A 13,839-nucleotide genomic window follows, 5' to 3' on the forward strand; every position below is an offset into this window, starting at 1 on the left:
CCGAGCCCCCCGCGCCCACCCAGACCCGCGGGGGGGTCCCTGGCGCTGAGGATGGCGGGGCTCAGCCCCGGCCGCCCCCGGCCCCGGGCACCTGCAGCGCGGCGCAGGTAGCCCCGCAGTCCCCGCAAGGACGGGGCTTTTTGCTTTTCTTTTGATGTCTTTTTTTTTTTTTTTTTTTTTTTTTTTTGTTAAACATATATTTTTGTTTATTTTCTGAACGTGGCACTTCTCCACCGGATAGCAAGGAAAAGTGTTAACAATAACGACATTACACGAAAAAGTACTGTACCATTGCCTCTTGAGGGTTTCAGAAACCTCTACAGTTAATAAGTTAAATAAAGAGTTTGTACATAAATATTTGTCTAGGAACCCTATTATATCTACAACACAGTAAGAATCTACAGAATGACAAACTTTTACAACACTACACTGAGTGCAATTGTTTTATAACTTTTCAAATATACAAAGCTCTGTTCTTTTTTTTATAACAATGGTATGTACAGAATTAATAATCACAGTTTAGTGACTTAAACAGTCCATATTCTAGCAGTGTATTTCGCTTTGGTTTGATATAAAAACCTTGGTTGGTGTAGTGATAAAGAATATAACAAGAAAAAGATATACCCTTTCCCCTAAGTGCACTGGTTATCTTACAGCATCAAATTTACTTTCAGTTTGCACTGTCAGCATCCTTGGTTAGCATATGCAGCTCGTTGCAACATGTAAAATAGTACTCCAGCGCTTCTAACTGACCAACATCCTGGGATGCTATTTTAAGAAGATGTGGGTAGCTTTCCCCCTCTCTTAGCTTCTCTATTGTTTTTTGTTTCACTTTCTTAATTACCATTCTATTACTTTCTCTTTTTTTTTCTTGCCAGATGAACAGAAGGAAAAATATTTAGTGTACGAAACGCTAATATATAGTAACTTTTATTAGGGTTTTTTCTCTTTTTTTTTTTTTTTTTTTTTTTTCACTTTTTCCCCCCTTATGTTCATAGAGGAAATGGACACGTCGTACATTTAAGAAATGTACCAGCCAAGGAGTTACTTATTCAGGAGGTTTTAAGTGTCGTTTCACTCGTGTGAGGGATGATGCTAGAGGCATTCACCTTCCCCAAGTTCCTAACTTGAGGACCTACTACAGTCTCAGCTGCTGGTCCTCTTTTTAAAAAATCGTCATTATTTTTCCCCCCGTTTGGTCTTGATTCATGCTGTCTGAGGTGACCTTTATTGATTCGCGTATTTACTCTCCTCTTCTCCCCCTCTTTTTACTTTCCCCCCTAAAAAAACCCTAACCCGCACCCCGCGGACGGCAGCCGTGCCTTAGCACACCTCTTTCCCCGTGCTGTTCCCGGGGAGGATGTTGAGCTGGGTGAGCTGGGCGGCGTGTTCCTTGGCCTTCAGCCGCAGGGCGGCGATGCTGGACGCCCGCCGGTCGGCGGCGGCACTGGCCGGGTCCCCCAGCCCCGCCGAGCCCACCGCGCCCTCGGCGGCCGGCGCCGGCTGCCGCAGCAGGGCCGCGGCGCTGGAGGCGCTGCCCAGGGGGGACATGGTGGAAAAGAGCCTGCAAGGGAAGCACAGACGGCCGTCACCGCCGCGCCAGGGAGCGCCGGCCCCGCACGCCTCCTTCCCACCAAGCGCGGACGCGAGGGGAACAGAGACTCGCTGGAAATACCCGACGCCGGGCAGGCAAAAGATTTTTTTCGGGGAAACAAAAAGAAAAAAAAAAAAAGGAGGAAAAATCGCTGAGCCTGGTCCTCCCCGACTTGCCACAGTCAGGGCGGCAGTGGCCGAGGCTGCAGCCGGCGGAGAGGGGGGTCCGCGGGGGGCAAGGTCCCGGTCCCGGGCAGGCAGGGCTCGCTGCCCCCGTTCCCCGGAGCCGCCCCGTCCCCGCGAGCAGCGCAGCCGCGGCCGCCCGGCGCTGCCCGCACTTCCCCGCGGACTCTGCGCCCGGAGAAGCGCAGCTCCCGCGGGAGCTCGTCCCGACGCGAACCTGGGGAAGCTGCTCAGCCCCATGCATGCCCGCGGCTAAAAATCTGTCCGTGACGGTCCCCCCGCGGCCGGAGCGGCTCACGGCACCCGGGATGTCGCGGCTTCTGCTCAGACCGACTGGCCAAATACCAGCAACCCCCGCCCCGAACTAAGCAGAGGCCACGCGTGCACGTAGGGAAAGCCACGCAAGGGTTTAGTTTCTGCGCGGGAGCACGGCTTTCCGCGGGCCGCTCCCTCGGGTGCCCTACCCCGGCCCGGCCGCCCCCACGGGGAACCCGCGGCCGCGCAGGGGGCGGGCGGGGGAGCTGCCCCCGCCCAATGAGCGGCCGTGGCGGAAGCACGTGACTCGCGCGGCGCCCAATCGGCGCTGGCCGCCAGGCGCTCCAAGTTCGAACGGCGGGGCGGCCGCGCGCGGCGTGTCCCGCGTGGGGCCGCGATCCCCGCGCGCCCCCGCCTCAGGACAGCCCGGTGCCGGCGCGGGGGGCGGGCGGTACCTGCCGAAGGCGGGGCTGATGAAGGCGGGGTGGCGGAACACGGCCGCGCCCAGGAAGGTGCCGAGGCCGAGCGGGGTCCCGCCGGGGGGCAGCGCCGCGGAGCCGGGGGGCGGCGGCGGCAGGCTGGGGAAGGCGGCGGCCGCGGCGGCGGCGGCGGTCCAGGCGGAGTCTAGAGCTGGGTGATGAGGAGGGAAAGGACTAGCATCAAGGTATGGACTGAGGGGGTGAGTTGCTGACAGGGGACCAGGGAAAGGCAAACCTGGGGGGTGTGTCTGAGCCCCAGCCTTTTCCCTCTTCCGCCACTTAGCCCTACGGTTCTGGAACCATACCTGAAAGCCAAAAGAAAAACCGGTTTTAATACTCCTGCCCGCACCCACGGAGCGGCGAGCCCCTCAGGAGCCCCGCACCAGCCCGACGGCCACCGCTCCTCCGCCGCCCCCGAAGCGGGATCGCCCCAAAGAGGCCGGCCCGCTGGGGCACGAGTGTCGGTGCCGCGCCGACCCACGGCTTTCGGTGACACCCCCGGCCCTGCGGCGGGCCCTGGCTCCCGGAGGGGCGCAGCAGTTCTGCACCCCCGCACACCTTTGCGGCAGGTCGGCGGTGCGGGCAGAGATCGGAGCGAGAGGCGGCTCCCGCTGCGCTGGAGCAGCGGCAGTACGATTTCCCAAGAGGACTACGCGGGAATTATTCCGCACTCGCACCGCGATATTTTTTGGGATTTTTTGTTTCGTTAAAGGGCATATTTACAAATTATATGGTTTGGGGATCGTAGACTTTTTTTTTTTTCCCTTCAGATTTTAAGAGAGGGAAAAAAGTCGTAATTTCACTGATATCTGAAACGAAGAAATAATTTGTGAGGCAACCAAAGCAACAAATATAGATTTCAAGGCTGCCCTTTTAAGATCTACCTTATAAAAGTTAGGATGCCATGGCACTGCCGTCCTTTTTTTCTTTTACCCCTCCCACAAAGCAAAAATTATGAAATAAAACTGCTTAAAGCAGGAAAGAGGTAGAGGAAAATAAACCGCATTTCAAAGGAAAAGAAAAGATTCCGTTATTATATATATAATAAACAAGTGTGGGGCCATCACACGCACCTACAGACAGAGACTTTGAGAGACAGACGCTTGTAAATCTTTTGGGACAGTTGTGGGCAGAGTTTTTCCTGTTATGTTCGGCTTTGTAAGCTCAGTACGAGACCCTTCTTTCCCGGAAGGCAGAAAGGCAGCAGCGCTGCGAGTCTCTCCACAGTTGTTCAGCGGGAGTTGAGCTCCACGCACGCCTATCTGGGTGCCCACGACGAAGAGGCATTGTGCTCGTGCAGAAGGCAACAGCCTGGCACGGAGGGAGCGTCTCTCCCCGCTAAAACTCAATTAGCAAGCTGTCCTCACTACAATTCCCCCTTATTGAATTAATAAGTCTGAGTAGACCCAAAGGTAAACGAAGGGACTCTCATAATTCATATTCACTTAATTACATCTTCTGCCATGAATAGAGGAGAAAGAAAGGGGGTGTCTTTCTGTTAAAAAAGTTATTTAACTTTCCCACGACTTGTTCCCCTGAGCTGAAAATACTGATTTGCTGTCACATCTCTGTTTGACAATGGAGAAATGTGTCAACAGAAAGGAGGGGACAAATCTCATCATTAGCCCCTCTAATGCAAGAAGCTGTTGTGTATTAAATGAGCCATATGGAATTTATTATGCTTTATCAGCGCCCGATTTTAACTGTAAAGTGATTTGCTCAGCTTCAAACCCAGAGACATCTGTTTTCTGTTGGCAATCAGGGCATCCCAATGTTTATCGTCTCTTTGGTTATGAGACCCGGGTTGGGAAATGCACTCTGGTATGGGGCGGCAAACACCTTTAATAGCATTGCACTCACTCACTATTAGATCAATGCAGGCTTATTGCTATCAAAAATGGGAAATCAAATAGCATTAGCCAGCTCCTTGTGCAGGCGGAGAGGAAATCAAACAACATTTCGCCTTCAAATGGCCCTGTTTGTTCTAGCACTAAGTGGGCTTTTATGAAGCCCGATTGGAGATTTGATGGCAGCCAAATACCCGACTTGCGGCCGAGCGGGTTTCTAACCACCGAAACGGGAGCCCTGAGTTTTAATCACACGGGGATTCGCCAGCCGATGGCTCGGCCCTGGCGGGGCCGGGGGCGCCGCCGAGGAGGGCCAGGCCACCCTTCCCCTGGGTGCCGCCGAGGGACGCCCCGGTCCCGCCGCTGCCACTCACCTGCACTCGGGCTTCTGTCAGATCGAGCCTCATGGCCAGCTCCTCCCTGGGGGAGACACAGACGCCGCCGTCAGCCCGGGGCACCTCCAATCGCCCGCGCCCGAAATCCCGGTGCCCGAGGCGAGCGGGGCCGGGCCGCGGGCGGACACCGCCTGTCGCCGCCCTCGGCCCGGCTCCGGGCCGCCGAGGTGGGCACCTTTTGGGACTCCAGGGTTTTGACATTCCCTCCCCGCCGCTCCCCAGATTCGGCCAGTTCCACCCGCAGCTGCCGTGTAGGGGACGGCAGCCGGGAAGCTCCACACGGAGGTTCACATTGCCACAATTAAGGTAAATCGGAAAACACTAAGGCACTGGAAAATAGCTCATCAGCTCCATGTCCCAGTGAGGAGCATTCCCAGCATAACTGGGACCCTGCCGCGGCCGGAGCCCCACACCCTAGGGGCGTAGAAAGCCCTGGAGCAAAACCCAAAGCGGTAAAAAAACACCAACGAAAAAATTGCGGTATGCCCATAAACAGCCCGGGCAGCCGCTCCCAGGGCCGAGGCCAGGCGGTGCCCCGAGGTGAGCGCGGCGGGCGACTCGCGGCTCCAAGGTCCAGTGAAAAAAAATGCCCCCGTAAAACACTCCTGTTCCAACGCTGCCCCGAACCCCAACCCCCGGGCAAAACAAACGAGAATCCGGGACGGTCTTCGGGATCGAAAAGTGCGATTCTGGGGACTCGATCCCCCTCTAGCCTTAAGGCGGGAGTGGGGAGCCGCAATTTTCGGTCAGCACGAGGAGAGGGCTGGCGGCTCTGCCTCTCTCCCTGCTTGCGCTTCCCGCAGGGGAGCCGCTGGCCAGACCCGCCACCACCGAGCTCCCATTTTCAACGGGAAAATGTCCCCCAAAGTATGGAGAGAGCCGGGCTGGGCCCCCCCTGGGCTCCTTGGGGGCAACTCCGGGCACCAAGAGGCCCCGACGTGCCGGGCCGGTATTTTTAGGCAGCGGCGCTTTGATCTCTGCCGCTGCCGGGGCTTCCCCGGGCCAGGCTCCAGCCCACGGGCCGCGCGAAACCGATCCCGGTGCGGCCGCGGTGAGAGGAGGGGTGGGCAGCGGGTAAAAATAGCGCCCGGCGGCGGCCTTCAGGCGGGCCTGCCCGGGCTCTGCCAGCACTGGGTCCCCCCTGAACCCGGCCCCGTTCCCCGTCTCCTCCAGCCCGGGGGTGCCCGAGGCAGGATTCACGGCCGGGGGCGGTTTGGAGGCGGGGGTACAGCACACTGCGGCCCGTCCCGTCCCCCCGGGGTTCGCTCACTCCGCGCTCGGCCGGGGCCCCGGCGCCGGTACCTGGTGAAGACGTCGGGGTAGTGGGTTTTCTGGAAGGCCCTCTCCAGCTCCTCCAGCTGGTAGCTAGTGAAGGTGGTACGATAGCGGCGCTGCTTCCTCTTGAGCAGCCCCTCCTCGGAGTCGCTGCCGGCCGAGAGGCAGACGCTCTCCTCGCCGTCCTTGCCCTCGCCATCCTCGGGGTGCAGCAGCAGCTCCTCCTTGGGGGACAGATCCCCGCCCTCCGCCCCGGGGGCCGCGGTGGCGCCCCGGCGGGCATCCTTCAGCAGCCCCCCGCCGTCCTCGCCCAGCAGCTCCTCCTCCTCGTCGTCCTCCAGCTCCTCTTCCTCCTCGTCCTCGTCCTCCTCCAGCATCTCTTCGTCCTCTTCCTCTTCTTCCTCCTCCGCGGCCGGCGCGGCAGGGCCCGGCCGTTCCTCGACGTGTGCGGCGGGGCTGCCCAGCTCGTCCCGGGCGGGCGGCGGTGCCACGAAGGGCGCGTTTTCACGGTAGCTTTTGCTGCGGCTGATGCTGACCTGGGGCGCCTGGCTGATCTTCAGCGTGTCCCATGGGGCGGCAGCGGGCACGGGGCCCGCGCCCCCCTCCGGTCGCCCCTCCGTCCGGTCCCCCCGCGGCCCCGCCGCCCGCGGCGGCAGCAGCCGGCCCCCGCCCGGCCCGTAAAGCCGGCGCAGTTTGGGGGGAAGGTGCAGCTCGGCCGGCTCGAAGGGGGGACTGGCCTTAGGGGACCCTGAACCATGAAAGTGGCGTAGACGGCCGCAGCAGTCGGACGGAGCGGGCAGGCGTGGCGGGGAGAAGGGTGCGGAGGAAAGAAAGAAAGAAAGGAAGAGAGAAGGAGAGACACGGTCAGTAGGTAGGATCTGAGCGAATAGAGCCCAGGGCAAGAGTCCAGTCTCTCAGCCATCCTTCGTGCACCATTTTCCACCTCCTACCCCGTTCCTCAGGCCGGCCCCGGCCCGCGCCGCTGCTCCCAGCCTGGGGAGAAATTCCTCCCGGCCGCTGAGCCCGGCCCGGCGCCCCGCTCGGGGCCGGGACAGGCTGCGGGGTTCTGGCAGCCCCGGGCTTGCGCCTGCACGTTTTCGACAGCGGTCAGCGCCGGACCACATCCCACATGGCGGGGCAGCGCTGGTCCTACTGCGTCCGCCCGGCGGCCCGGGATTCCTCCGCTGACTTTTTTTTTGTTTTGTTCCCCCTCCTATAATCGTCCCCCCCCTCCCCAAGTCTAGTTTTGGTTTTGTAGGAAAGAATCCCGCCCGCCAGTGTACGCCGGGAAAAGCGGGAGCGAGGCCGCCCATGGGAGCTGCCCATCCGGGCTCCCCGAGGCTCCGGAGGGGGCTGCTCCCAACTTGGGGCCGGGGGCGGCGGCTGCCGGCGGCCCGTTATCACTGCCCGGCTGCTGCCGGGCGCGGCCCCAGCTCGCTGGCCGAAACCCGTTACAGGTTTTAATGCGAACGGGCCAGGCTTTCGCCCCACACGGATCGCATCTCGCACCGATTTATTTCGGCTTTAAAAATTACACCCATATCGAAAGCAAGAGCAGCCTAAAGCGCCGGTACCCGACCCCCAGGGAAAGAATTGTGACGAATTCCGGGCACGGCTCTGGCCGCGCTTCCTGGTAGCATAGCAGCCGCTAACGAGCACGGTAACGGGATAACAGCGACCGCAGCTCCGAGGCGGCGCCCGGCCGTGCGGTGCAGGCGGGGAGCGGGGCCGGAGCCGAGCCGCAGGCTGTGCAGGGAATGGGGGACACACAGCCGGGCCTGCCCGATGCCGGGGAAAAGGGACGGGACAGGCGGGGTGGGACGGCGGGGCTTACCTTGCGCGGTCTTGTCGGTGTCGGGACGGGCGGCGATGGCGGGCAGGGTGGGCGCAGTACCGAGCAGCCGCACCTTGCAGGGGCTCCGCCGGCCCAGGATGCTGTCGATGCAGTAGGAGGACAGCAAAGTTGGCGATTTACTTTTGCACTCGGGGCGCTCGGCGCAGCTCTCCTCCGGGTAGGGGCCGCTCATGGCGGCGGCAGCAGGGCCGAGCCGTGGGGCCGGGGCGGGAGCGGCGGCGCGGACGCCCCCGCGGCGCTGCCCGGTGCCGCCGGGACGCCCGTCACGGGGGGAGTGAGCAGCGGCCGCGGCGCTCTTGAGTCCCCTCGGCTCCACGTGCGGGCAGCCGCCCCCTGATTGGCTCCCGCCGGAGGCCGGGCGGCCGCCGACAGACGGCGCCCGGCAAAGCCCGGCTCGGACCGCCCCGGATCGGCGCCCGCCCCGAGTCGCCGCGCTGCCCCCGGCCCCGCCCCGCCCCTCCCGCCGCGCTCCGCCCCCGCTCCGTGGGGGCGGCAGCCGGCGGGGACCCGCTCGGGGGAGCCGTCGGAGGCGTCCGGGATGGGAGGCGGCGGAGTTCCCGTGGCACGCCTTGCTCTGTCCCCACCCCCCCCGCCCCGACGGCGGCCCGCTCCCCGCCCGAGCCCTCCTTAGTCCCCGGCAATTCCCGGGCGGGATGGCGTGGGCGGCGCCAGGGGATCCGCGCCGTGTTTTCCCGCGGGCAGCTTCTCCCCGCCCGCCGGGCGCGGAGCTGCGCAGGGCCGCGCGCTCGCCGCGCTCGCCGCCGGTGTTTGAAATGCTTCGTCCGCGCTCGGCGCTTTCCGCGACAACACCTGCGCAGCGCCTGCAGCGGCGGGGACCGACCCAGAGGAGTGCGGGAGCCGGGAAGAGTTTCCCCCGGGCAGGGCAGGGCGCGCAGCCCGGTGCGGTGCTGTCCGGCAGCCCCGTCCCTGCCCTGACAGCCTCCGCCTTTCTCCGCACATGTATCTCCTGTCCGGCGGCGCTTTCCACGCCGCTATGGGGCCGGAAAACCTCTGACGGTTTTTTATGCTCCCACCTTTCCTTTCCCTGTTGGGCGGTCACGAATTCAGGCTCCCTGTCCGGTCAGTTTGGGCTCAATTTTGACCGGCACGGTGCAGCCGCCTGTCCCCTCTCACGTGTGCGCTCCTACTCCCGCAAGAACAAACACGTCGGAGAAACTGCTCCCGGTGACCACAAATAACCCGTCCTCTTGTTCGGGTGATGCCCAGCCCCGAGCACCGAAGCGGAGACAACCCCATTTTCCCTGCTCATGCCACAATTGCCGTGCGGAACTGACGTCTCCTAATTAACCAGAGATAATTAAGAGAAAAGATAAGAGAGTGCGTGCATGTGTCCGTGCTGGCGTGGGCTAAACGGCGTTCTGGCTGCGTCCACGCCCGAGGGCGCACACGCGCACACTTCCAGGCTCTAAAGGTGCGTACGCGGGGGACAAACGTTATACCCAGAGTCGTCCCCTCTCTGGGAGCGGGGCCCCTCGGGGTTCCTACCCCTCATTTATCCCTCTTCGTTTCCCCCTGATCCGCAGGCCAGGGCGGTGCCAGAGGGAAGCGCCCCGACGTGCGCGGCCGGCGGGCCCCGAGATTCACAGCGGGGCGGCCGCAGGCCGGCCCGGCTTTGCGGGTGCTCCTGGGTCGGATACGCAAAGCTGCCGTTTGCTATCGGTGCTCAGCTCTTGCCATCCCCGGCACGAGTGGCAATTAGTTCTTTAACTCAGTAACTAAAAAAGACCCACCCCAAATCCCAAACCAGCCAACCCACAAAAAAAAAAAAAAAAAAAACAACAGACAGGAAGACCCAGGGGTACCCTTGGCGAGGCTCGGCGAGCAGAGGGGCCCCCGCCTCTTGCTCTCGCCCTGGCCGTGCCGGGCGGTTCCACCGCGACTTTTCCACCGGGCTTCCTGCCGGGGCTTGCCCGGGAGAAGCTGCGCGGAGCCGCGGGTACCACCGGGCCAGGAGCGGCGCTCCGGCAGCCGGGGAGGCCGGCCCGCATCTGCCTTCCCTTCGCTGCCTTGTCGGGCGCCGGCCAAGCCGGTGCGGGCGAGCCGCGACACTGCGAGTGGCAGAGCAGGGACGGGCAGAACTGCCTGCCCGAGGGCGGGGGGAACGGAACCCGCCGCGGCACAGGCGACAGCCGGAGGGCACGGGGGACCTTCGGTGCGGCATCTGCCAGGGCTTCAGCAGCGCCGAGACCCTCCGGTGGCTGCCGGCGGTGTGAGCCGGGACTGCGGCGGGAGGGAGCTCGAGGCTGTCGGGGACGGGCGGAGCGCAGCGAGCCCTGCTGCGGCCTTCCAGCCGTCTGCAGCTTGTTTTCACTCCTTCCCGCCCCGGTCCCTCGTCTCCCTGTGCCCGAATCTGGCCGAGGGGCCTCCCCTTCCCCACTTTCCGAAGCCCCGGCAGGCCCTGCCGGAGGAAACGCGGCTCCGGCCAGCCCAGGGCGTGGGGCGGGCCCGCAGTACTCCCGTTCGCAGGCAAAAATGCTTTGCGATGCGAGCTCTCCTCTGCCAATTCACTTTGTTGCTTTATTTATTTTTTTAAACAAACTTTTAGTCATTTATGGTTTCTCCCTCGCCTTCTTTTCTTCCCTTCCCCCTGCAACCTGCTAATTTAACACTGGAGCGCGTTATGGCAGTATTACAGGGAGAGAACGAGAGAGAGAAAACAACAATACTGCAATGATCCAAATGATACAGTAGAATTATAGCAATTATAGTTCTGCTCGGAGAAGAAAACCTTGCTGAGCTCAGCCAAACAAACTGATACCTTGTACGGATAACAAGCCCGGGGACTGACAGCCGGTGCTGAGAGAGGCAGGAGGGCACAAACGGAAATATTTGCCTTATTTCACTCCAGCCAGCCTACATTAACACCCTCGGCTGCCGCTGCCAGAACAATATCTGCTCCGGCTCTTCGCACCCGGAGCCTCCGCGATGAGTTTCTCCCCAGGGACCGGCCTCCGCACCCACCCGCGCCCGGCTCCTCTCGGGCCCTGCCGGGAAGGAGCTGTGGGAGCGCTGACGCTGCCGGGACCGGTCCTCTGTGCAAACCACCCATTCCCACCGCGGGGCGAGGGCGGTGCTCCCCGGCGCGCACAGCCTGGGACCCTCCCGCCCGGCCGGGCCCAGGGTGCTCCTCGCCGTCTGCCCTCCGAGCGGGCGGCCCCGGCGGGGGCGACGCCCGCCCCGCTTCGCCTGGAAGCGTGGGGCAGATGCGCAGCTCTCCGCTCTGCTCCGCCTGGCCGTGCAGCGGGGCAGGGGCACCGCGGCTGCCGCGGAACCACCGCCCGACGGCTGCCCGTGGCGGCTGCAGCACCAGCGCACACCCTTCTCCCGGACCTGCCCAGGCGGCCCGGAGACGGCGTTTGCAATGGGGTTTGAGCTTGTTATTGTTTTTCCCTGTTCATCTTTCTTTCGCGTTACAGAGAGCCCCGTCTTTGGGAGCGCTCCCAACCGAAATCTTCTTTGCGAGGGGATGTGGCTACAAAATGGCAGTTCGCTGTCAGGCTTGGGGAGAGGTGTTTGATCTTAGGGCGGAGACAGGGCGAAGCTCTGTTACAAGCGTTGTGGTTGGAAATGTGCAGGATCGGTTCAAGACCGGGTGAGAAATTGTGTTCACCTCTCAGGGAATAGCGTCTGCCTCGGCTGGGGAGGATTTGCACTCACTGGGGCGGCCACCAGCGACACACGGTTGTGACCCATCGACTGAGCACACGGCAGCTTTTGGTCCGTGAGCAGTTTGTACCCATCCCGTCCCCGGCGCATCCCGCAACCCTCGATACAAGCTGCTGAAGTCGGGAACCCCTCCGGTGGGTTCCCGCTCCCTGCCAGCCCTGAGCATGGGTGGAGCCGCAGCCGCAGCCCATCCCCAGGCTTTTACACAAGCTGGTTGTTGTTTATTTTTTACTCTCTTTGCAATGGAGAAGAAAACGATAACAACTACTGAAAATCCTGATTTATCGCTATCTACTACAGATCTCACAATTCGATTTATCTCTGTCTACTTTATGCGGAAGAAAAAGGCTTGTGTAGAAGCTGTCTGTAGAGAGGTACAGAAAATGTATTTCCTCTGCCTGCCCTCCAAGCTCTTCGCTGGAGTTTCCTCCCCTTTCCTCGACGTGCTTGGCGCCCCGGCCCCATGCTCCCCCTGGCTCTGTGATGTGGGAGCCACAGCTCCTGGGTAACCCAGGGACAGCCACAGAGAACGTCAGGGTCTGAAGCGCCCCTCACCCGAGCGCGCAGGAGAGTGAAACACAGGCGACGCCTGGTCTTCAAGATTTGTGATTTAGTCTCATTCCTCCCCCCAGCACAGCCCTCTCTCTCCCCGGCGCCAAGCGTTCAGGACTATGTCCTGTGAACAAAAGCAGTACAGCTGGGCGTTAGGGAAAGTGGGGATGCCTTGGTACCCGGCAGTGGAGAAATGCATGATGCCGTGTAGATGTCATGAACTGGCACATGATTCCCCTTGTGAGCCTCACTGGGTTTTATCTCAATCCATATTCACGATATATTTTTCAGCTTTGCGGAGAGTACTTTTCTGGGCGCAGCCTTGACTTTGCCCTGAGCTGTGGAGATGGGTGGAGATGGGTTGTTGCCCTTGATTGCAACCACCAGAACTATTCAATTCTTCTGCTAGAGTCTTGTGAAACACTTAAAAAATTTGGCTAATACCCTACAGACGGTCATGCGGGATCTCAGAACAGCTGTACATCCCCTACAACCGCGATCAGACAGCTGGGGGAGAACCAGCATCTCTGTGTCCCCTGGGGCTTTGACCAGTCACTGGTCACCTGAATACTGCACTTCAGGGTTCAATGGCTTAACAACCTTCTCATTTCAGGTAGGATAACTGCTATCCAGTCACTGCAGTTTGACAATTTAAGCATTGGGTAATCCGTACCCAGCAGCTATCACTAGGGCACTGCACCAAAATCTCTTTGCAGAATGATGTTGGACTTCGGCACATTTGAATTCACATCCAAGAGAAAAACTCATTTTGCAAGTGTTGCTTTTTTTGGACTCACATCACCATTTTTGCCAGTTTTCAGCCTATTGCCCTGGACGTGAGGCTGCAGCAGCTGCCCACAGGGTGAGCTGGGAGAGTCCTGTGCACCAGGTGTCAGTGCAGGTCACAGTTAGCTGGACTGGCTGGCACTTGCAGTGCCACTATTTTCTGCCTGTGAAGCCAGCCCCAGCTTTTGTCGCTCACTTTGGTTTTAGTAAAAGCTCAGGGAGCAATTTCAGTAATAGTTGGCATCTGGACAGAAGTTTGACATCAGCAGTGGTGGTGACTCCTGAATAATTATTCATAAACTTCAGATTTAGCCCATGTCTATGTGTAGGCAAAATCTGGGCCACATTCCATAGATGTAATTTTTAAAATGTATTTTCTCAATAATTTTTTATTCAGTTGTCATTTTTTAATCAACTAGTTTCCTCTTCTGTTAATATGGGTTTCACTATGGACAGAGGACAGCAGTTAATTTAGGTGAACATGTCTCATCTTTACTTCTCTTCTGCTGTTTTCCCATATCTGGTAATGCAAAACTTCTCCTCTGGTCCATGCTCCAGAAGCATTCCCAGCTCATTTTTGGATTGACCCTTTTTTTGCATGGCCATAAGACAGAACAGGTCTGCAGTGATGTCTCTGAGTAATGCTGTCACCTACCATAACTCTGTTAGATTTAGTTACTGTATTTAACTTATTCCTTGAGCCTAGTCACCAAACCAGTACTCCTGGAAATCATTTGAAAAAACGCATCTGGGCACATAGCTTGGTGGTACAACCCCTCCACAGCTGGCTCTCCTTCCCAAAGACCATGTGCCTTCCCCTCTTTTGTGCATCAGGTTTGCCTTTGGGGACAGAGGTGCGTGTGTCCTTTGCTGGCATGCCATTGTTCCCAGGTCGCTGACCTTATTGGTACATCACAGCTCTCTTTTTGGTT

At 60.0% G+C, this 13,839-nt stretch overlaps 1 protein-coding gene across 1 annotated transcript; it reads right to left on the reverse strand.

The window, feature by feature from the left end:
* Nucleotides 1–832: 832 nt before the first annotated feature.
* Nucleotides 833–8,122, reverse strand: ARX (aristaless related homeobox). The gene is made up of 5 exons (XM_059839929.1): nt 7,862–8,122; nt 6,055–6,775; nt 4,732–4,777; nt 2,487–2,815; nt 833–1,564 (listed from the first exon to the last, which is right to left on the reverse strand). The coding sequence occupies exons 1-5, from the start codon at nt 8,052–8,054 to the stop codon at nt 1,324–1,326; spliced, it is 1,530 nt and encodes a 509-aa protein (XP_059695912.1). The 5' UTR covers nt 8,055–8,122; the 3' UTR covers nt 833–1,323.
* Between the last annotated feature and the right edge of the window lie 5,717 nt (nt 8,123–13,839).

Source organism: Haemorhous mexicanus, chromosome 2 (assembly GCF_027477595.1).
Source record: "Haemorhous mexicanus isolate bHaeMex1 chromosome 2, bHaeMex1.pri, whole genome shotgun sequence".
Taxonomy (NCBI): Eukaryota; Metazoa; Chordata; class Aves; order Passeriformes; family Fringillidae; genus Haemorhous; species Haemorhous mexicanus.